General features: G+C 41.1%; 1 protein-coding gene across 1 annotated transcript in view; it reads left to right on the top strand.

Annotated features, from left to right (window-relative positions):
* LOC106587086 (CD151 antigen) overlaps nt 1–22,114 on the top strand; it is a 41,569-nt gene that overhangs the window by 9,475 nt on the left and 9,980 nt on the right. The window contains exons 2-3 of the mRNA XM_014175028.3: nt 272–368; nt 11,658–11,849. Coding sequence (XP_014030503.1) covers nt 273–368; nt 11,658–11,849 — 288 coding nt within the window. The 5' untranslated portion in view covers nt 272. The remainder of the gene's footprint in view (nt 1–271; nt 369–11,657; nt 11,850–22,114) is intronic.

A 22,114-nucleotide genomic window follows, 5' to 3' on the forward strand; every position in this document is an offset into this window, starting at 1 on the left:
TGTTTTTGCTGATCCAAAAAATGATCCGATATGTGACTCAAAACTGTGATACGATCTGAACCGTGAGTTTTGTGATTCGTTGCACCACTAGTAAAAAGCATGTTAAACATCCTTCCTCCAATAAAGTTTTTATTTGAGAATTGCCAGAACAATCTGTGATAGCAAAAATAGGCTTATTCTGTGTCTGGGAAACTGTCTCTAAAAGAAACAACAACAGATATAAGGTTAACTATTTGAACCTTTCAAACCCACCTCTCTCTTTCTCCTGCAGCATGGGGGCACCAGCGACAGCGTACGATGAGAAGAAGGAAACATGCGGGACCGTCTGTCTGAAGTATCTCCTATTCACATTCAACTTCCTCTTCTGGGTGAGTCTGTCTGCCTGCATGTGACTTTCATGCTGGGAGGACAACCCCTCTGAGAAATATGGGTTTTTGTATCTTTCTGGTGTCCACAGACCAACACAACACCACCATGCATTCCATCTCACATTCCCTATCACACAATTGTGCTTCCCAGCCCGCTAGACTGAATGGCTAGTCAGCCACACTGTGGGAGATGGCAGCTGTCTTAATACAGATCTCAGGAAAGATGTGTCCGCTAATGCAAACCTAATAATCTAGCCCTGCTAGGCTGCTACATATGCTCAAATACATGTTTTCCCCTAAAGAATTGTGACTGATTACTTATTCTTATCCCTTGCGCAAATATTCTACAGCTGTGTCTGTCTTTCCGGAGCTCACTGGTGCAGGAAACTCTGAGAGCCCAGAATAAAACAATGTTGCAAGTTTCTTGAAGACCGGCCATGCGTAGTAGCCAATGTGACTTATAGGATATTTATTTTTATCAGGATATTTTCTACCTGCAGGCTGCAATGTTTTTATTTGTTGGCTTTATGTAGGCTATTTTTATATATTGGAAATGGCATTAGAAATTACTTTAAGATTTTAATCGTTTTCATTTAGATAGGATTTTGATTAACACATCATTGATTTTGAGATAAGAAGACTTTATTATAAAATAAATCAGTGTTCTACTAAAATGTGCATATGAAAATCATAACTTGCACGCAGATCAGTAGAAATTGTACGATAGCTTGGCACTCCAAAATGAAAAGGTTGCCGACCGCTGGTGTAGCCTGTTACCGACAACTTCAGGAGCTTAATGGCAGAATCTACAAAAACCAGCAGCAGCAGGAGGAGGAGGGTCGGGAACAGCCTTACAGTATATAAACATCAGCATGACTGACTGACTGTTTGTGTATATTTCACAGACTGAATGTCATTCACATCGAGTGTATAGCCACCCATCTCCTCTGCTCCCTTCTTAGTGAATGAATGGCCCTGCATTACAAGGAGATCAGTAGCTGTGTAAGTGATTGAGTTGGCACGGGGACAAAAACATTTTGGTGCGGTGCTGCAACATCTGTTGATGTACAAGTGTAAATGTAGTATACGGTCGATTTAACCGCTTTTCATCATATTCAAACTGTGGATGGTGATGTATTTTCTAAGTTGATATAGGCCTGTAATGTTGTGTTTAAATAAGGAATAAATACTGCCATCTTCATTAACATCATGAGAACTATTCCACAGTATTTAATACTGCATAAGGATGAATGCCTATAAGAATTGAAGGTGGCAGTGGTTCATTTGTTTGCCACTGTAGGTGTTGGGCTGTAGCAAGTTATCTGCGTTAGTTTTCGAGATGATCGATCTATGTCAAGGGAGGAAGTGGTTTTTACATATTTGTAGGGCTCACCCCATTTAGTCGGCTGGTCATTTGTTTGGTCGATAGGCTGTTGGCAGTAGTGGACTGATCCATTGTGGAGGCCGTGGGGATGGCATAGTCCATCAGTCTGAGACGTGCTACTGAAATTGTACAGTTGAAGTCGGAAGTTTACATACACTTAGGTTGGAGTCATTAAAATTTGTTTTTCAACCATGCCAAAACTATAGTTTGTGAACAAGAAATTAGTGGCAAGTCGGTTAGGACATCTACTTTGTGCATGACACAAGTAATTTTTCCAACAATTGTTTACAGACAGATTATTTCACTAATAATTCACTGTATCACAATTCCAGGCTTTAGAAGCTTCTGATAGGCTAATTGATATCATTTGAGTCAATTGGAGGTGTACCTGTGGATGTATTTCAAGACCTACCTTCAAACTCAGTGCCTCTTGGCTTGACATCATGGGAAAATCAAAATAAATCAGCCAAGACCTAAGAAAAACAATTGTAGACCTCCACAAGTCTGGTTCATCCTTGGGAGCAATTTCCAAATGCCTGAAGGTACCAAGTTCCTCTGTACAAACAATAGTACGCAAGTATAAACACCATGGGACCACGCAGCCGTCATACCGCTCAGGAAGGAGAAGCCCATCTGTCTCCTAGAGATGAACGTACTTTGGTGCGAAAAGTGCAAATCAATCCCAGAACAACAGCAAAGGACCTTGTGAAGATGCTGGAGGAAGCGGGTACAAAAGTATCTATATCCACAGTAAAACGAGTCCTATATCGACATAACCTGAAAGGCCACTCAGCAAGGAAGAAGCCGCTGCTCCAAAACCGCCATAAAAAAGCCAGACTCCGGTATGCAACTGCACACGGGGACGAAGATTGTACTTTTTGGAGAAATGTCCTCTGGTCTGATGAAACAAAAATAGAACTGTTTGGCCATAATGACCATTGTTATGTTTGGAGGAAAAAGGGGGAGGCTTACAAGCCAAAGAACACCATCCCAACCGTGAAGCACGGGGGTGGCATCATCATGTTGTGGGGGTGCTTTGCTGCAGGAGGGACTGGTGCACTTCACAAAATAGATGGCATCATGAGGTAGGAAAATTATGTGGATATACTATAACAACATCTCAAGACATCAGTCAGGAAGTTAAAGCTTGGTCGCAAATGGGTCTTCCAAATGGACAATGAAACCAAGCATACTTCCAAAGTTGTGGCAAAATGGCCTAAGGAGAACAAAGTCAAGTTATTGGTGTGGCCATCACAAAGCCCTGACCTCAATCCTATAGAAATTTGTGGGCAGAACTGAAAAAGTGTGTGCGAGCAAGGAGGCCTACAAACCTGACTCAGTTACACCAGCTCTGTCAGGAGGAATGGGCCAAAATTCACCCAATTTATTGTGGGAAGCTTGTGGAAGGCTACCCAAAAACGTTTGACCCAAGTTAAACAATTTAAAGGCAATGCTACCAAATACTAAATGATTGTATGTAAACTTCTGACCCACTGGGAATGTGATGAAAGAAATAAAAGCTGAAATAAATCATTCTCTCTACTATTATTCTGACATTTCACATTCTTAAAATGAAGTGGTGATCCTAACTGACCTAAGACAGGTAATTTTTACGAGTATTAAATGTCAGGAATTGTGAAAAACTGAGTTTAAATGTATTTGGCTAAGGTGTAAACCTCCGCCTTCAGCTGTATATGGTTATATTACATAAGAACAATGCTGCAACACTAATAAAAATACTATGTTTTTATAACAAATGCACTTTCTCCCATGTTGGATAGTGGTCGCTGTGCGCGATTCAGGAACACATCAGTCCGCTGTTGAATTGGCGTCTTTTCCTAGACCGTGTTGTGCATAATAGACTGTTAACCAGCATATTGGTGTTGAGAACAATGCGGCGGAGGCAGCAGCAGAATGAGGAGATGAGAAAACAGCCCTTGTCTTATTGTCTAAGAAAAGTGAGGAGAGAGTAAATCCCAACTTTATTAGGTCTATAGTCAATAGCCTAACTGTTAAATGTGGCTGGGCTTTATAAATCATCAATATATCTACATAAATAAGACAGATCCTGCTTCTGTTGCCTGTTTGAGTGTTTGTTTAATAGCCTACTGATTCCGTGACCACCAAGCCTCATGGAATGATGTTAAGTAAAGAATTTCACAAATTTGGCTGTTTTTCTTCTTTGTTTTACTGTATTAAAGGATTTACACTTTTTTGATTTGTTTACAATGTTCCAAATTGTCAGAAAAATCATATTTATACTAACGCCCCTTTTTCTTGATCTTGTTGTTGTTATTATTATGATCATAAGTCACATCTTTATCATTAGTAGGCTTAATATAGCATCTGTGTATAACCACCATTGAGCTGTAGGCCTATGAGTGCATGCTGTTCAGTCATAATACCGTAATTTACTTAGGCCTACAGTATATTTCAATACTTATATACACTACTGTATCAATCATTCATTCGTTCATGTCATCACACAGCATACGAGTCATTCTTGATTTGAAATGCTTAGTTTTAAAATAAAGCAAGCCTTGAATAATTAGCTTAAACAATAAATAAACCATTCCACTTGGTGAATTGCATTCACAAATGAATGTGACTGTTTTTAGGCTTTGCTGTAATAAAGGCTTAACAAAACATTTTTACAACAGACTCTCTGGTACGCTTAATTTATTTTGAGTTTACATTGTTCCAAACGGTCAGAGCGGTTGCTCCTTAACTTCTTTTTCTTGATCTCCAGTATTTTCCACAACTAGTCAAATTTATTCCACCCATCTGACATTCCCTTTACCTCCTGAGCAACCAGTAAACATTCCCTCGTTTCGAGTTTGTCACGTCCTCTGCATCCAATTTTTTGTCATGTGTTATGGTGTTCAGAGTTTCTTATAACCAATTTATTTATGTTATTATGATATGCTATACATGAGGCCCTATTCGGATGATTAGTTTTACTGGGGGAGGTCGGGTAATGTAATTATGTGCGCGAGCACAAAACACCACATCTGTAATTTTAGTCCCATCCGAATCTGCCATGTAAGTAATTTTTACATGGCCGGAGAGTAACAATTCCAGTCAGAATAAGCTACAGTTATTCTAGTCCCGTACGAATCAACATCCCTGTGTTTTCAGAGAAATGTCTATGTTTGACAGGTGTTGCTCACGGTTTGCGTAAGAAAACAACTGATTCGATAAATTGAACTGTGCTGTGCGTAAGCTATATATGAATGGCCTATATGTAGCCTATCAATTCTCAAAGTGAATGCTTTTGTTTGTTTTTTGTGCGTGTGAATTGAATATTAGCAAATGCATAAGTAAAAAATATTGAGCCTATTTAATGCAACCCTTGCTGTTTTAATAGATCGTTAAGCAGCATACAACTGTTCTAAACGTTTGGAAATGATAAGTAAACTTTCTCATCCATGGCCTAAAAACAATCAAATCAATTGCTGGTTGGACTCCCTCTAGTCATTTGTGTGTCTTAATTAATTAGTTAAAGAGTGTGCTTTAAAGCATCAGACAAGCTCAGTGAATATAGTTGATTTGATTAAAACACGTAGGAGGTGTCAATATATGGAAAAATACACGTTTAAAAATGTCTAATCGATTGGCAGACGAGTACTGAACTGTAAACCAATCAAACATTGTGTACTATCCATGGTACTATCTCTGCTGGTAATGTCTGCCAATCACGTTATCCGTGCTCCAGAGATATCTCCCGCCGACAAACTTCTCAGGTAAAGTATTTTTTATTTATTTGTAATCTAACTATTTAGTTATAGAAAGAGGATACTATCAATGCAAGCTGTAAAATTACTCCCAACTTAGAATGCAACAACCTTTAGTAATGTAGCTATCTTGCTCGTTAGATAGCTAGTTACAACAAGTAGATATGTTGCTAGCTAGCAGGAGCAGATACAGTGCCTTCAGAAAGTATTCACACCCCTTGACTTTAAAAAAAATTAAATTAAGATTTTGTGTCACTGGCCTACACACAATACCCTATCATGTCAGTGGAATTCTGTTTTTAGAAAATGTAACAAATGTATTAAAAATGAAAAGCTGAAATGTCTTTTAGTCAAGTATTCAACCGCTTTGTTTTGGCATGCCTAAATAAGTTCAGGAATAAACATTTGCCTAACAAGTCACATAATACATTGCATGGACTCACTCTTGTGTGCATTAATAGTGTTTAACATGATTTGGAATGACTATCTCATCTCTGTACCCCACACATACAATTATCTGTAAGGTCCCTCAGTCGATCAGTGAATTTCAAACACAGATTCAACCACAAAGACCAGGGAGGTTTTCCAATTCCTTCCAAAGAAGGGCACCTATTGGTAGATGGGTTAAAAAAATCTGACATTGAATATCCCTTTGAGCATGGTAAAGTTTTTTTTTTACATTTTATTAAATCCAAAATATACAATATACTTGCAGTGAAGCCACTCAAGAACTACAACAACTAGCATGGTAAAGTTATTAATTACACTTTATGCTCAGTTGCCGGTGAGGAAGGAAACCATTCAGGGATTTCACCATGAGGCCAACGGTGACTTTAAATCAGTTAGTGTTTTAATGGCTGTGATAGGAGAACTGGATGGATTAACACATTTGTAGTTACTCCACAATACTAACCTAATTGACAGAGTGGAAAGAAGGAAGCCTCTATAGAATAAAAATATTCTGAAACATGCATCTTGTTTGCAACAAGGCACTAACGTAATACTGCAAAAAATGTGGCAAAGCAATGAACTTTTTGTCCTGAATACAAAGAGTAATATTTGGGGCAAATAGAATACAACACATTAGAGTATCACTTTCCATATTTTCAAGCATAGTGGTGGCTGCATCATGTTATGGCTGTAATCATTAATTAAGGACTGGGAAATTTTTCAGTATAAAAAATAAACGGAATCGAGCTAAGCACAGGAAAAATCCTAGAGGAAAACCTGGTTGTCTGCTTTCCGCCAGACACTGGGAGATTAATTCACCCTTCAGCAGGACAATAACCTAAAATACAAGGCCAAATCTACGCTGGAGTTGCTTACCAAGAAGATGGTGAATGTTCCTGAGTGGCCGAGTTACAGTTTTGACTTGAATCAGATTTGAAAATCTATGGCTAGACTTAAAAATGGTTGTCTAGCAATGATCAACAACCAATTTGACAGATCTTGAAGAATTTTCAAAAGAATAATGGGCAACTATTGCACAATCCAGGTGTGCAAAGCTCTTTGAGACATACCCAGAAAGGCTCACAGCTTGAGGTGATTCTAACATGTCTTTATTCAGGAGTGTGAATACTTATGTAAATGAGATTTCCGTATTTCATTTTCAATAAATTTGCTAAGATTTCTAAAATCATGTTTTCACTTTGTCATTATTTAATCAATTTTGAATTCAGGCTGTAACACAAAATGTGGAATAAATCAAGGGGTATGAATACTTTCTGAAGGTACTGGGGCTTTATCACTAGCTAGCATGTCATTCAGGGACAAGGACCGTTTCAGCTATCAGTTTATTCCAAGTAATAATTTAAGACTAAAGAAATCTGTAGGACATAATCTATTCAGCTCTCCTGTGTCCTGCTCCCAGAGATCAACCAAGTGCTATTCACTGAGCATGAGCTGATTCACTCACCTGTGAGGAGAACCATCTTACTGCAGTTTGAACTAGGCCTGCCGTCCCTATTTAGACATTGGGATGACATATGCATTTGCCTGTTGTCTATTTTGTGGGTTTTGTCTTAGTCTAGTGCATTTTAGATTTGAAGAACACCAGATACACGTACGTGCTTGTTTGAGCATCATGCAGGTAGCCTAGTGGTTAGAGCGTTGGACTTGTAACCAAAAGGTTGCAAGATCGAATCCCCGAGCTGGGCAAGGTAAAAATCTCTCATTCTGCCCCTGAACAAGGAAGTTAACCCACCTAGGCCGCCATTGAAAATAAGAATTTGTTCTTAACTGACCTGCCTAGTAAAATAAAATAAAAATCTGACTGAATTCAGTTTAACAGATGACAAATAGATAATTTTACTATTGTAACATGCTGTGGTGAGAATTCTATTGTTCCCATCAGGTGCCCAGGTTTTTGCCAAGAGTGTGCAAAGCTGTCATCAAGGGAAAGGGTGGTTACTTTGAAGAATCTAAAATATTAAATATTTTTGGATTTGTTTAACACTTTTTTGGTTACTACATGATTCCATATGTGTTATTTCATAGTTTTGATGTCTTCACTATTATTCTGCAATGTAGAACATAGTAAAAGAAAAACCCTGGAATGAGTAGGTGTGTCCAAACTTTTGACTGGTACTGTATGTTGTGGAAAACATGTCTCGCACTCAGTCATAGTTAGTAGAATAAGGAATGGGTTGGCAAGTTTTTGGCACCGTCAACTTTTAGAAGCTTAGTCGGAAAGTTATTAATTTAAAACACCTTAATATACTCACATTGAGTATGGTTACATGAACACAATAATACTGTGAATAGTCAGCTTTATTATAATAATTACATTTAAACATTTACATGCTTTGCCAGCAGAACGATTTCCCTATTAATCCGGTTTACATGGACACGTCTGAAATTATAAACGTTCTACCAATGCGACCATGTTATTTTTGTGAGGAATATTTGATTCTTGAGTTCAGACACATATAAAGTTTGTATGTGAAAACTATTTCTAAGATGCATACTTTCAGTTTTTCCAAACTCGCCTTCACTTGTGCTAAAAGAAGCTCACATTTCTTGTGCTAGAACATGCGCAGATCAAATACACCGCTGTAACTCTGATTAAGGCGTTTACAAGTCTTAATAATTTGAAAGATTGCTCAGAAAAACACATTTTAATCAGCACATGCTTACTCCGATTATGACCTTAAGCCGATTTTTAAGATAAGCAGAGTGCGTTGTTTACATGACTAATGCCATAACCAGCCTACTGCCATAATCAGTTTAATATCAAATGATTTGTGTGCGTGTAAACGTAGTCATTCAATGAACATTTAGTATTTGAAAATTAAACAGTCGTTTTCTAACTGCTTTTTCTATAATCCTACAGGCTCTTTATCATTCTCTATTCCTTATATTCCAATGCGTCCAACATTATGCATGCCCACCATGGTATTGGGTAGCTGCTATTTGAGGACTCATTTGGTTTAGAAATCAAACTCTGGTTATTGCAGAGCCCATTGTACAACAATTTTTTGAAAATATTTTATTGCAAAGTATGCTATATGTATTGGCTAATATGCTTATGCAGTTGTCATTTTTTTAAACCTCCATTCTAGCCAGTGGTGTAAAGATACTTTAAAGTACTACTTAAGTCATTTTTTGGGGTGTCTGTACTTGACTTTTTATATTTTTGACAACTTTTACTTCACTACATTCCTAAAGAACGTTAATCCATACATTTTCCCTGACATTGAAAAGTACTCATTACATTTTGAATGCTTAGCAAGACAGAACAATTGTAAAATCCATGTACTTATCAAGAAAACATCCCTACGGCCTCTGATCTGGTGGACTCCCTTAACACACATGCTTCGTTTGTAAATGATGTCTGAGTGTTGGAGTGTGCCCCTGGCTATCCGTAAATAATAAAAACAAGAAAATGGTGCTGTCTGGTTTGCTTAATATAAGGAATTTGAAATTATTTTTACTTTTGATACTTAAGTATACATAAAACCAAACACTTAGACTTTTACTCAAGTCATACTTAAGTCATTTCTATTAAGGTATCTTTACTTTTACTTAAATATAACAATTGAGTACTTTTTCCAACACTGATTCTAGCATGCAGTGCATTCGGGAAGTATTTTCCGACCGCTTCACTTTTTCCACATTTTGTTATATTACAGCCTTACTCTAAAATGGATTAAATAACATTTTGCCCATCAATCTACATACAATACCCCATAATGACAAAGCAAAAACAGGTTTTTAGATCTTTTTGCAAATGTATTAAAAATAAAATACTCATCACATTTACGTAAGTATTCAGACCCTTTACTCAGTACTTTGTTGAAGCACCTTTGGCAGCGATTACAGCGCCTTTGGTATGACGCTACAAGCTTGGCACACCTATATTTGGGGAGTTTCTCACATTCTTCTCTGCAGATCCTCTCAAGCTCGGTCAGGTTGGATGGGAAGCGTCGCTGCACAGCTATTTTCAGGTCTCCAGCGATGTTCGATCGTGTTCAAGTCTGGGCTCAGGCTGGGCCGCTCAAGGACATTCAGAAACTTGTCCCGAAGCCACTCCTGTGTTGTCTTGGCTGTGTGCTTAGGGTCGTTGTTCTGTTTGAAGGTGATCCTTCGTCCCAGTCTGAGGTCCTGAGCACTCTGGAGCAGTTTTTCATCAAGGATCTCTCTACTTTGCTCCGTTCATCTTTCCCTTGATCCTGACTGTCTCCCAGTCCGTGCCGCTGAAAAACATCCCCACAGCATGATGCTGCCACCACCATGCTTGGCATTCAGGCCAAATAGTTCAATCTTGGTTTCATCAGACCAGAGAATCTTGTTTCTCATGATCTGATCTCATATGCCTTTTACTGAGGAGGGGCTTCCGTCTGGCCACTCTACCATAAAGGCTTGATCGGTGGAGTGTTGCAGAGATGGTTCTCCCATTTCCTTGACCAAGGCCCTTCTCCCCCGATTGCTCAGTTTGGCCGGACGTCCAGTTCTGGGACGATTCTTGGTGGTTCCAAACTTCTTCCATTTAGCAATGGAGGCCACTGTGTTCTTAGGGACCTTCAATGCTGCAGAAATGTTTTGGTACCCTTCCCCAGTTCTGTGCCTCGACACAATCCTGTCTCTGAGCTCTACGGACAATTCCTTTGATTTCATAGCTTGGTTTTTGCTCTGACATGCGCTGTCAACTGTTGGACCTTATATCAACAGGTGTGTGCCTTTCACAATCATGTCCAATCAATTGAATTTACCCCAGGTGGACTCCAATCAAGTTGTAGAAACATCTCAAGGATGATCAATGGAAACAGGATGCACCTGAGCTCAATTTTGAGTCTAATATCAAAGGGTCTGAATACTTATGTAAATAAGGTACATTTTGAGAAACCTGTTTTCGCGTTGTCATTATGGGTTCTAGTGTGTAGATTGAGGAAAACATTTATTTTGATCCATTTTAGAATAAGGCTGTAACGTAACAAAATGTGGAAAAGTTAAGGGGTCTGAATAATGCTCTGTATATCTTTCTATCTACATGCATTTATTTGGGTTTCTATGCTAATTATTTGATTGAACGTTTATTTAAGCCTGCAGCTAGTTCCTTGAAATCAGACAATCATGCCAAAACATGGTTCTTTATTGAATTCACTGACAGAGATAGCTAATGAAACACTAGCTTCCTGAGCAGGCACATTGACATTTACAGTATTAGCTGGCTAGGCTAGTCAACTGTAACATTGGCGAGCTTTCAATAGTTACCTCTCCATATGATCAAGACCATTCATATTGCATGCTGCATATTTCAAGTGCACTTGAAAACCGATATTGATCTTATTTCAGTCTTTGGGAGCTAACGTTAGATCCTCTTAACACACTGAAAGCAGATCAGAGGCTGTGTTTACATCTTAGGAGCAGGCCATTGTCTGCCTTCATCAAGAAGGGTATGTGCAGGAGTTCTAATTGGTTCCAAGTTTAGCAGTTTGCAAATTTACCTGAAGACTTTTGAGATATACCTTTTCAAATGTACTTTTTTGCAAGAATTGAAGGTGACGACAAATTTTACAGTAATCATAAGAAGATTTCATTGTCGTATACAAAACAATCAGCTCCTCCCTCGACGTAGATCGATCAACTTCACTGTTTTCGGTGTCAGCCCACTATCTACTAGCCTGTGTGTCTAATTCTGTCTAATTCTTCCTCTGTACTTTGTCCTCCCAGCTGGCAGGGGGCGTGGTGATGGCGGTGGGCATCTGGACGCTGGTGGAGAAGAGCGACTACATCAGCCTGCTCTCCTCCGCGACCTACGCCGCCTCCGCCTATATCCTAATCCTTGCCGGGGCCATCGTCATGGTGACGGGAGTGCTGGGCTGCTGCGCCACCTTCAAGGAGCAGAGGAGGCTGCTGAGAGTGGTAAGTGTTGACCCTTAATTATGCACAGACGTTCACACATTCACGCACACACACACGGGTGACACAAGTGGAAACTCTGTCCCAACCAGGACACAAACTCCCAATCCTCCACACCGTAACACATCAAACTTTATTCGCCACGTGCACAGGATACAACAGGTGTAAAATATTAGTCAAATTCATTTTTACCTTGAGCGCTCTTTCCCAACAATGGAGTGATAATAATATAGATCATATTATTTTCATTTCACCTTTATTTAACCAGGTAGGCCAGTTGAGAACAAGTTCTCATTTACAACTGCAACCTGGCCAAGATAAAGCAAAGCAGTGCGACACAAACAACAACACAGAGTTACACATGGAATAAACAAACGTATAGCCAATAACACAATAGCAAGGGGGAAAAAGTCTATATACAGTGTGTGCAAATGGCGTGAGGAGGTAAGGCAATAAATAGGCCATAGTTGCGAAGTAATTACAATTTAGCAATTTAACACTGGAGTGATAGATGTGCAAGTAGAAATATTGGTGTGCAAAAGAGCAAAAAGTAAATAAGAACAATATGGGGATGAGGTAGGTAGATTGAATGGGCTATTTACAGCTGCAGCGATTGGTTAGCTGCTCAGATAGCTGATGTTTAAAGTTAGTGAGGGGGAGAAGTCTCCAACTTCAGCGATTTTTGCCAATGACTGGATGACCAGTGAGATATTCCTGCTGGAGCACGTGCTACAGGTGGGTGTTGTTATCGTGACCAGTGAGCTGAGATAAGGCGGAGCTTTACCTAGCGAAGACGTATAGATGACCTGGAGCCAGTAGGTCTGGTGACGAATGTCTAGCGAGGGCCAGCCGACGAGAGCATACAGGTTGCAGTGGTGGGTGGTGTATGGGGATTTGGTGACAAAACGGATGGCACTGTGATAGACTGCATCCAATTTGCTGAGTAGAGTGTTGGAGGCTGTTTTGTAAATGACATCGCCGAAGTCGAGGATTGGTAGGATAGTCAGTTTTACGAGGGTATGTTTGGCGACGTGAGTGGAGGAGGCTTTGTTTCGAAATAGGAAGCCGATTCTAGATTTAATTTTGTATTGGAGATGTTTAATATGAGTCTGGAAGGAGAGTTTACAGTCTAGCTAGCCTCTTAGGGCTAGGGGGCAGTATTTACACCGCCGGATAAAAAACGTACCCGATTTAATCTGGTTACTACTCCTACCCAGTAACTAGAATATGCATATACTTATTAGATATGGATAGAAAACACCCTAAAGTTTCTAAAACTGTTTGAATGGTGTCTGTGAGTATAACAGAACTCATATGGCAGGCAAAAACCTGAGAGATTCCTTTACAGGAAGTGGCCTGTCTGACCATTTATTGGCTTTCTTTGACATCTCTTTCCAAAACAAAGGATCTCTGTGGTAACGTGACACTTCCCACGGCTCCCATAGGCTCTCAGAGCCCGGGAAAAAGCTGAATGTCGTCATTCCAGCCCCAGGCTGAAACACATTATCGCCTTTGTCAAGTGGCCGATCAAGGGACAGTGGGCTTAGGCGCGTGCACTGGTTGCCCCCGTCTTTCTTTTTTTTCCTCTATTTACCGAAACGCAGATTCCCGGTCGGAATATTATCGCTTTTTTACGAGATAAATTGCATAAAAATTGATTTTAAACAGCGGTTGACATGCTTCGAAGTACGGTAATGGAATATTTAGAATTTTTTTGTCACGAAATGCGCCATGCTCGTAACCCTGATTTACCATTTCGGATAGTGTCTAGAACGCACAAACAAAACGCCTCTGTTTGGATATAACGATGGATTATTTGGGACCAAACCAACATTTCTTATTGAAGTAGAAGTCCTGGGAGTGCATTCTGACGAAGAACATCAAAGGTAATCACCCCCAGCGATGCGCTGGACTGTCCGCACCACCCTCTGGCACTGCCTTGCCATCTCCATGACTGTGTTGGTGTGAGAGGACCGTGTTAAGTCCTCAGTGATGTGGACACAGAGGAACTTGAAGCTCTTGACCCTCTCCGCTGCGGCCCTGTGGGTGGGAGGTGTACACCCCCACGGTTTTCTGTATTCCATGATCAGCCCCTTGGTCTTGCTGACGTTGATAGAGAGAGGTATCCGATCTCCTTGTAGGCTGTCTCATCGCCGATGGTGATCAGGCCTACCATCATCGTATCGTCAGCAAACTTGATGATGGAGTTGGAGTTGTGTGTGTGGCCACACAGTCGTGGGTAAACAGGGAGTGCAGGATGGGGCAAAGCACACAGCCCAGGGCAGCCCCATGTTGAGGGTCAGCATGGCAGAGGTGTTGTTACCTTCTCTCACCACATGTGGTTGGCTCGTCAGGAAGGTAGGTATTCAGTCCCAGGGTCCCGAACTTGGTGACGAGCTTGGAGGGCACTATGGTGTTGAACATTGATTGAGCTGTAGTCGATAAACAGCATTCTCACATAGGTATTCCTTTTGTCCAGGTGGGAAAGGGCAGTGTGGAGTGTAATTGAGACTACATCTTCTGTAGACGAGCAGTATGCAAATTGGAGTGGGTTATCTGGGATGATGGAGTTGATGTGTGCCACAGAAGGAAAGCGAGCTCGCAGAAGGAGAGCACAGTAGAGAGCTCATAGGAGAGCACATAAGGAGAGAGAGAGCGCTCATAGGAGAGTACAGAAGGAGAGAGAGAGCTCATAGAAGGAGAGCACAGAAGGAGAGAGGGCTCATAGAAGGAGAGCACAGAAGGAGATAGCTCATAGAAGGAGAGCACAGCAGGAGAGAGAGAGGGCTCACAGAAGGAGAGCATAGAAGGGGAGAGAAAGAGTTCACAGAAGGTGAGCACAGAAGGGGAGAGAGAGTGCTCACAGAAGGTGATCACAGAAGGGGAGAGCGCTCACAGAAGGTGAGCACAGAAGGGGAGAGAGAGGGCTCACAGAAGGTGAGCACAGAAGGGGAGAGAGAGGGCTCACAGAAGGTGAGCACAGAAGGGGAGAGAGAGGGCTCACAGAAGGTGAGCACAGAAGGGGAGAGAGAGGGCTCACAGAAGCGGAGCACAGAAGGAGAGAGTGAGCGCTCACAGAAGGAGAGCGAGCGCTCACATAAGGAGGGGTCTGGTATGAGCACAGTCCATTCTTTTGGGCAGAATTGACAGGGAGGTGGCACAGAGAGTGGAGGGAAACTGTTTTCCTTCCAAACAGACAAAATTTATACCACTGGCTGAGTCAGAAAACCCCAGAGGCAATGAACGGAGAAACTGACCTCATACTCTGACTGGCCAGAGCCCTACAAGGCTGTCATAGACAGAGCAGAACTGTGCTGGAAGCAGAGGCAAACTTAAAGGGGTAGTGCACCCAAATGAGATAATTTGTTGTTTTCCTCACCTTAGAAGAAATGTGAATGGGTCATGAATGACTGTCATTTACAATAAGACTTTCATTACTATCCTGTGTGGCCATAGAAAACATTCACATTGATTACTCTAAAGCAATAGGTGGTAAGGTGCCCTTGTCTCAGAAAGACAAGAATACCCTGTAGACTTTTTTTCTTCTTTTAGACATGGTGCAAATGATGTCTAGACCAATGCCTGCGGACAACATGTTGCCAAATAATTTTAGGTCGGTGAGGAACAGAACTAGGTCAACAGAGCCTGTGTGGTCCGTCTGGTTTTGGCATGCAATGACCTGAATGCCAACATTTGAATTCAAATGATATCTAGGTACTCACGTAGGACAATTGTTTTCCATATCAAATTGAACATGGAATTTTGAGGAAACCAATACTAACACCTCAATGACTTTAGTTATTTAGTAATAATAGGATCTCTATCCAGTCCTTACCCTGACCTTTTGAGCGTTATATTCCTTAGTGAAGGTACAAGGGAGGAGTAGTTGAAACGGCCTAATCCAGTATTATTCATTCACATTGGGTAAGGTTTCTCAAACTATTTTGTTAACAGCTCCTGTTCTAGATGGGCCTCTACTAAATGTCCACGTTTGATCCCAAACATATGCTGTGGCTTTTGTGTGTTTGAGTGTTGGAATGCAGAGTGCATCCCAAGGAGTTAAGATTAGGCCGATGAATCATGCTGAAGGAATGAACTGGGAGGGAGGGAGGGGAGCGGTGGTTAGGAAGGAAAAGAGAGAAGAGGGGTGTGAGTCTGTGTGTGAGTCTGTGTGTGAGTCTGTGTGTGAGTCTGTGTGTGAGTCTGTGTGCGTGTGAGTAACTTAACCCTGTCCATAAGGGCGAGACAACTGCTGTCAAATCTGTGTGAACTACCTCCAATGTCTTGCCTCAGCAGCTATGTCACAGCGGTGTGTGTCTGTGTGTGTCTCTCTCTCTCTCTCTCTCTCTCTGTGTGTGCGTGTTAGGGTTGGGAGATGTCAATCTTTGTCCTATCGTGATTATGTACCAATAAAACATTGTGATATACGATGCTATCGCCCCCTATTGGCCAACCCCCCCAAAATTATTTATTTCTATTTTTAAGTTAAAAAAAAACGGCTAAAGTTTCAGTTGGGCTACAGTGAGGAAATCGAATGCAACTGGACGAATCTTGATGAAATATAATGTTGTTGAAAGCCTGGGCATAGGTTAAGTGCAGGCATATCTTTTCTAATTTTGCTTTCTGATGGAGGAGTGTCCGCATGGAGCGCGTGTATGTGTGGCGGGCTGTGATGGAGTATTGACTGATGAGGAATGGACTATCTTACCCTAGTTATGTGGGCTGGATTGAATCAATCTACCACAGAGCCATATCTACAGTATACAGTTGAAGTGGGAAGTTTACATACACCATAGCCAAATACATTTAAACTCAATTTTTCCCAATTCCTGACATTTAATCCTAGTAACAATTCCCTGTCTTAGGTCAGTTAGGATCACCACTTTATTTTAAGAATGTGAAATGTCAGAATAATAGTAGAGAGAATTATTTATTTCAGCTTTTATTTCTTTCATCACATTCCCAGTGGGTCAGAAGTTTTACATACACTCAATTAGTATTTCGTAGCATTGCCTTTAAATTGTTTAACTTGGGTCAAACGTATTGGGTAGCCTTCCACAAGCTTCCCACAATAAGTTGGGTGAATTTTGGCCCATTCCTCCTGACAGAGCTGGTGTAACTGAGTCAGGTTTGTAGGCCTCCTTGCTCGCACACACTTTTTCAGTTCTGCCCACAAATTGTCTATGGGATTGAGGTCAGGGCTTTGTGATGGCCACTCCAATACCTTGACTTTGTTGTCCTTAAGCCATTTTGCCACAACTTTGGAAGTATGCTTGGGGTCATTGTCCATTTGGAAGACCCATTTGCGACCAAGCGTTAACTTCCTGACTGATGTCTTTGAGATGTTGCTTCAATATATCCACATCATTTTCCTACCTCATGATGCTATCTATTTTGTGACGTGCACCAGTCCCTCCTGCAGCAAAGCACCCCCACAACATGATGCTGCCACCCCCGTGCTTCACGGTTGGGATGGTGTTCTTCGGCTTGCAAGTCTCCCCCTTTTTCTTCCAAACTTAACAGATCTATTTTTGTTTCATTAGACCAGAGGACATTTCTCCAAAAAGTACGATCTTTGTCGCCATGTGCAGTTGCAAACCGTAGTCTGGCTTTTTTTTATGGCGGTTTTGGAGCAGTGGCTTCTTCTTTGCTGAGCGGCTTTTCAGGTTATGTCATTGTAAGACTTGTTTTTACTGTGGATATAGATACTTTTGTACCTGTTTCCTCCAGCATCTTCACAAGGTCCTTTGCTGTTGTTCTGGGATTGATTTGCACTTTTCCCACCAAAGTACGTTCATCTCTAGGAAACAGAACGCGTCTCCTTCCTGAGCAGTATGACGGCTGCGTGGTCCCATGGCGTTTATACTTGTGTACTATTGTTTGTACAGATGAACGTGGTACCAAAGTTTATTTATTTTTTTAACAGCTAAATGCAACATAGTTAAGGAGTGTCTGTTATAATTAAAACAATTAAAATGAATAGGTTTAGGCTATAGTCTAAAATCCATGCAGCCAACAGAAGGAGAGAGAAACAATATTTTCTGACTGGACATTTTGCGCTTCTTTGGTGGAATTCTTTGCTCTGTCTGGCCTACATTCCCCTCTTGCTTTTTGTATCACATATTTATTGAAATAGGCAATAGCAAGTAGGAATAGGCAGATTACTCGGAATGACACTTGTGTGCTGCCCTGCTGCGCACTACGATACTCCGTTATTTACTGCAGGGCGCCAGTCAAGTTCAAATAGGCCAAACCATCATCTGTCATATCACGATGTCGTCACCATCAATGATGATTGACAGCCTATTCATTAGCCTATGCGATCGTAATATCGCCCAACCTGTGTGTTTCTTCAACACCATTGTGGCCACATCAACAAGCATTGATCAGTCTCCTTACTCAGCATTCAAGATCAGAGCCACTTTGAGAAAAGACAAAGACCAACTCCACTTAACACCAAAGATCAGTGGTGAGCCAGGAGAATTGGGTCAAGGCTTCCCCGATTTTTATCTCCCTGTCTGTCTAATGCTAAAGGAACTTGGCGGTGAATGCAGACCTGCCCTACCTCTGATGTGTCTGCTCAAATCAGATAGGAGATTTAACTCTAATCTAACTCTGGCTTCCTGTGCTCAGCCCCCTCCGGTACTCCCTGTTCACCCATGACTGCGTGGCCATGCACACCTCCAACTCAATCATCAAGTTTGCAGACGACATAACAGTGATTGGCTTGATTACTAACAACGACGAGACAGCCTACAGGGTGGAGGTGAGGGCCCTCGGAGTGTGGTGTCAGGAAAACAACCTCTCACTCAACGTCAACAAAACAAAGGAGATGATCGTGGACTTCAGGAAACAGCAGAGGGAGCACCCCCCTATCCACATCGACGGGACAGCAGTGGAGAAGGTGTACACATCACGGACAAACTAAAATGGTCCACCCACACAGACAGTGTGGTGAAGAAGGCGGAGACCCGAGGACAGTGAGGCGGTCACTCAGACCCGTTCCCGAATAAAGCCTGTGGACAAACAGGCCCGTGCTGGTTTGGATCTGAGAGACCCGTTCAGATCCGAAAGAGAGCAAGAAAGAAACCTCCAACTGGGCGCTGCCAGCAGAATCAAGAAACGAGTGATAGGGTATTGGGCAAATTATCCACAGTTACGTGTCCTTAAAAACTGCCTGTACCAAATTCCCCCAAAACTATTTGTTGTGTTTTGATATGTAGCATATTCAAAACTTTATAGCCTGTTTTATTGGTTTTTACTTTCCTAAAACAATAATTATCCACCTCACGGTTCAGCTGGGATTTGAGCACTGAATGCATCAGGGCATTGTATGCATGGTGTCCACTGGCCTAGTCGTCCACTGTATGATATTTATATTAGAAAAGTAAATATAAAGGAAGAGAAGCTTAGGCCTATAGCCCTAGGGGCCAAGAGAAAGATGGAGATATGCCTGCGGCATGTTCCTGACAACGACATGGATTTCTTTATCCTGCCGTTACACTGAGTGTACAAAACATTAAGGACACCTGCTTTTTCCATGACATGGACTGACCAGGTGAATCCAGATGAAAGCTATGATCCCTTATTGGTGTCACTTTTTAAATCCAATTCAATGAGTGTAGATGAAGGTGTCGTGTCTTTGTCATCATTAAGGTGAAGACTGTTATTCTATCAAATCAATTATCTGTAATTATTATTACGTGATTAAACTAATCATGTAAATGTAATTAACTAGGAAGTCGGGGAACCAAGGAAAATCTTCAGATTACAAAGTTATAATTTTCCTAATATAACTTTTCAGATATTTTAATATCTGATCAATTAGTCTTCTAATTAATGAATTATTCTTTACCTCACCTTAGTCTCATTCCAAACGTCAATTGTTGGTTATCTGCACGAACCCAGTCTTTGCTATGAATCATCCATACATCAATTGTCTTAATAATTTATTTACTAACTAACTAAATAATCACAGAAATGCATAACAAACAAACCAACAGTAGGTATGGTTACAAGGAAATGATAGGGGATGTGCCCTAGTGGGCTAAACCGGTATGGCGGCTTGGTAGACAAAGGGACTGAGAAGGGCGCGAAAGACAAAAGACACTACACAGTTGATAATTATAATAATTGAAATGCTAATAATGGCGGGAATAATTGCCATCAATATATATATTTACGCTCAGTGTGTCGTCGTGATCTCTGTTGGAATCGTCCTTTTCTATTGGAAAGTTCATCCGAGATTCTCTCTGCGTCCCTGGAATCTATGGTTAGAATGGATACTTCAGAGTAACATTCAGAAATGTTCTTATAGAATAGATGTTTCGGCGGTTGTCGGTCTTCGCATTCAGTCGACAAAAATGCAGACTAGTAATTAGTATCGCTAATTACAGCGATACTGCTGCAGACTAATAATTAGTATCGAAGATTTGCTCTTATTCTGTCGGTATCAATAGTCTGAGTTTAACAACCATTACAACCTTAGCTTATACTGAAGGTATGCATGGTCTCTACTCAAACCTTAGCCCTCTCGGTAATCAAGGTACGCATGGTCTCAAGTGGAATTCTCTAGGTGGGTTTTTTATTCAGAACAGCAGAAAAGGCTGTCCCATGACGCCAGATTGATGTCTGTGCTCATGGGGGTGGCCCAATGACTTAGTGAAACTTTAAACAGAAATACAATTCTCTCACATTAACGGTTTAAAATCACATTACACAATTTCACAAATAGTTTCATCTTTACTCATTCATTTTATACAATAATTAGATGCAAGCCTCAGAACGGAGGCTCCTTTATAAACAGAGTTATGGTAATGTGGCTGTATTGTCATAAAACAAAATGGACCGTTCATAGCTGGATTCTCCACCGACCGTTTACGCCTTCTCCAAAACATGGACATTGTTCAGTTCTCAAGTTCTGTGATGTAGAATAGGTTCCTTTGTTCTACTGTGAACCCTCTCTCTCTATACTGCATGAGGGAGAGAGTCTCCTCCAGGAATTTACATCCTGAGATAACAGAGCCTGGGTGTAGTGGGAAGAGAGAGGTGGTGAGAGAGAGAGAGAGTTGGTGCTTGCTATATCCGAAGAGGGCCACGTCATGACAAAGGGGAGGAGGCAGGTTAAAGAAAGATTTTTAAGCCTTAAGACAATTGAGACATGGATTGTGTATGAGGGTGAATGGGCAAGATGAAAAATTGAAGTGCCTTTTGGATGGAGTATGGTATTAGGTGCCAGATGCACCAGTTGGTGTCAAGAACTGCAAAGCTGCTGGGTTTATCACGCTTAACAGTTCTTAGTGTGTATCAAGAATGGTCCACCACCCAAAGGACGTTCAGCCAACTTGGCACAACTGTAGGAAGCATTAGAGTCAACATGGGCCAGCTTTCGACAGCTTGTAGAGTCCATGTACTAACGAATTGAAGCCGTTCTGAGGGCAGAGGGGGAGGTGTTCCTAATTCTTTTACCTTTATTTAACTAGGCAAGTCAGTTAAGATCAAATTCTTATTTTCAATAAGAACGACAGATTTGTACCTTGTCAGCTCGGGGATTCGATCTTGCGACCTTTTGGTTACTAGTCCAACTCTCTAACCACTAGGCTACGCTGCTGTTTGGTATACTCCGTGTATATGCATACAGAAGGAGGCTAATTTGTGAATTTTCGGTCAGAATATTTTTATAAAGATGAGCATTATATTGTTAGATTATATGTCTAGGCATCCACTATATGATATTAATATTACAAATATAAATATAAAGGAAGAGAATTTTAGGCCTATAGCCCTAGAGACCGAGAGAAAGGTGGAGATATGCCGGAGTCATGTTCCTGACAACGACATGGATTTTTTTTGTCCTTGTCAAATAAGCTACTTCTGCTATACAGATATACAGTGCATTCGGAAAGTATTCAGACCCCTTGACCTTTTCCCAAAAAAAATTACATTACAGCCTTAACAATACCACATAATGACAAAGCAAGATCCTTTTTTTGTGTGTGCAAATGTACTAAAATAAGATCACATTTACAGAAGTATTCAAACCCTTTAATCAGTGCTTTGTTGAAGCACCTTTGGCTTAGATTATACCCTTGAGTCTTCTTGTGTATGACACTACAAGCTTGGCACACCTGTATTTGGGGAGTTTCTCCCATTGTTCTCTGCAGATCCTCTCCAGCTCTGTCAGGTTAGATGGGGAGCGTCGCTGCACAGCTATTTTCAGGTCTCTCCAGAGATGTTAGATCGGGTTCACGTCCGAGCTCTGGCTGGGC

This window comes from Salmo salar, chromosome 26 (genome assembly GCF_965601325.2).
Source record: "Salmo salar chromosome 26, fSalSal1, whole genome shotgun sequence".
NCBI classification, from domain to species: domain Eukaryota; kingdom Metazoa; phylum Chordata; class Actinopteri; order Salmoniformes; family Salmonidae; genus Salmo; species Salmo salar.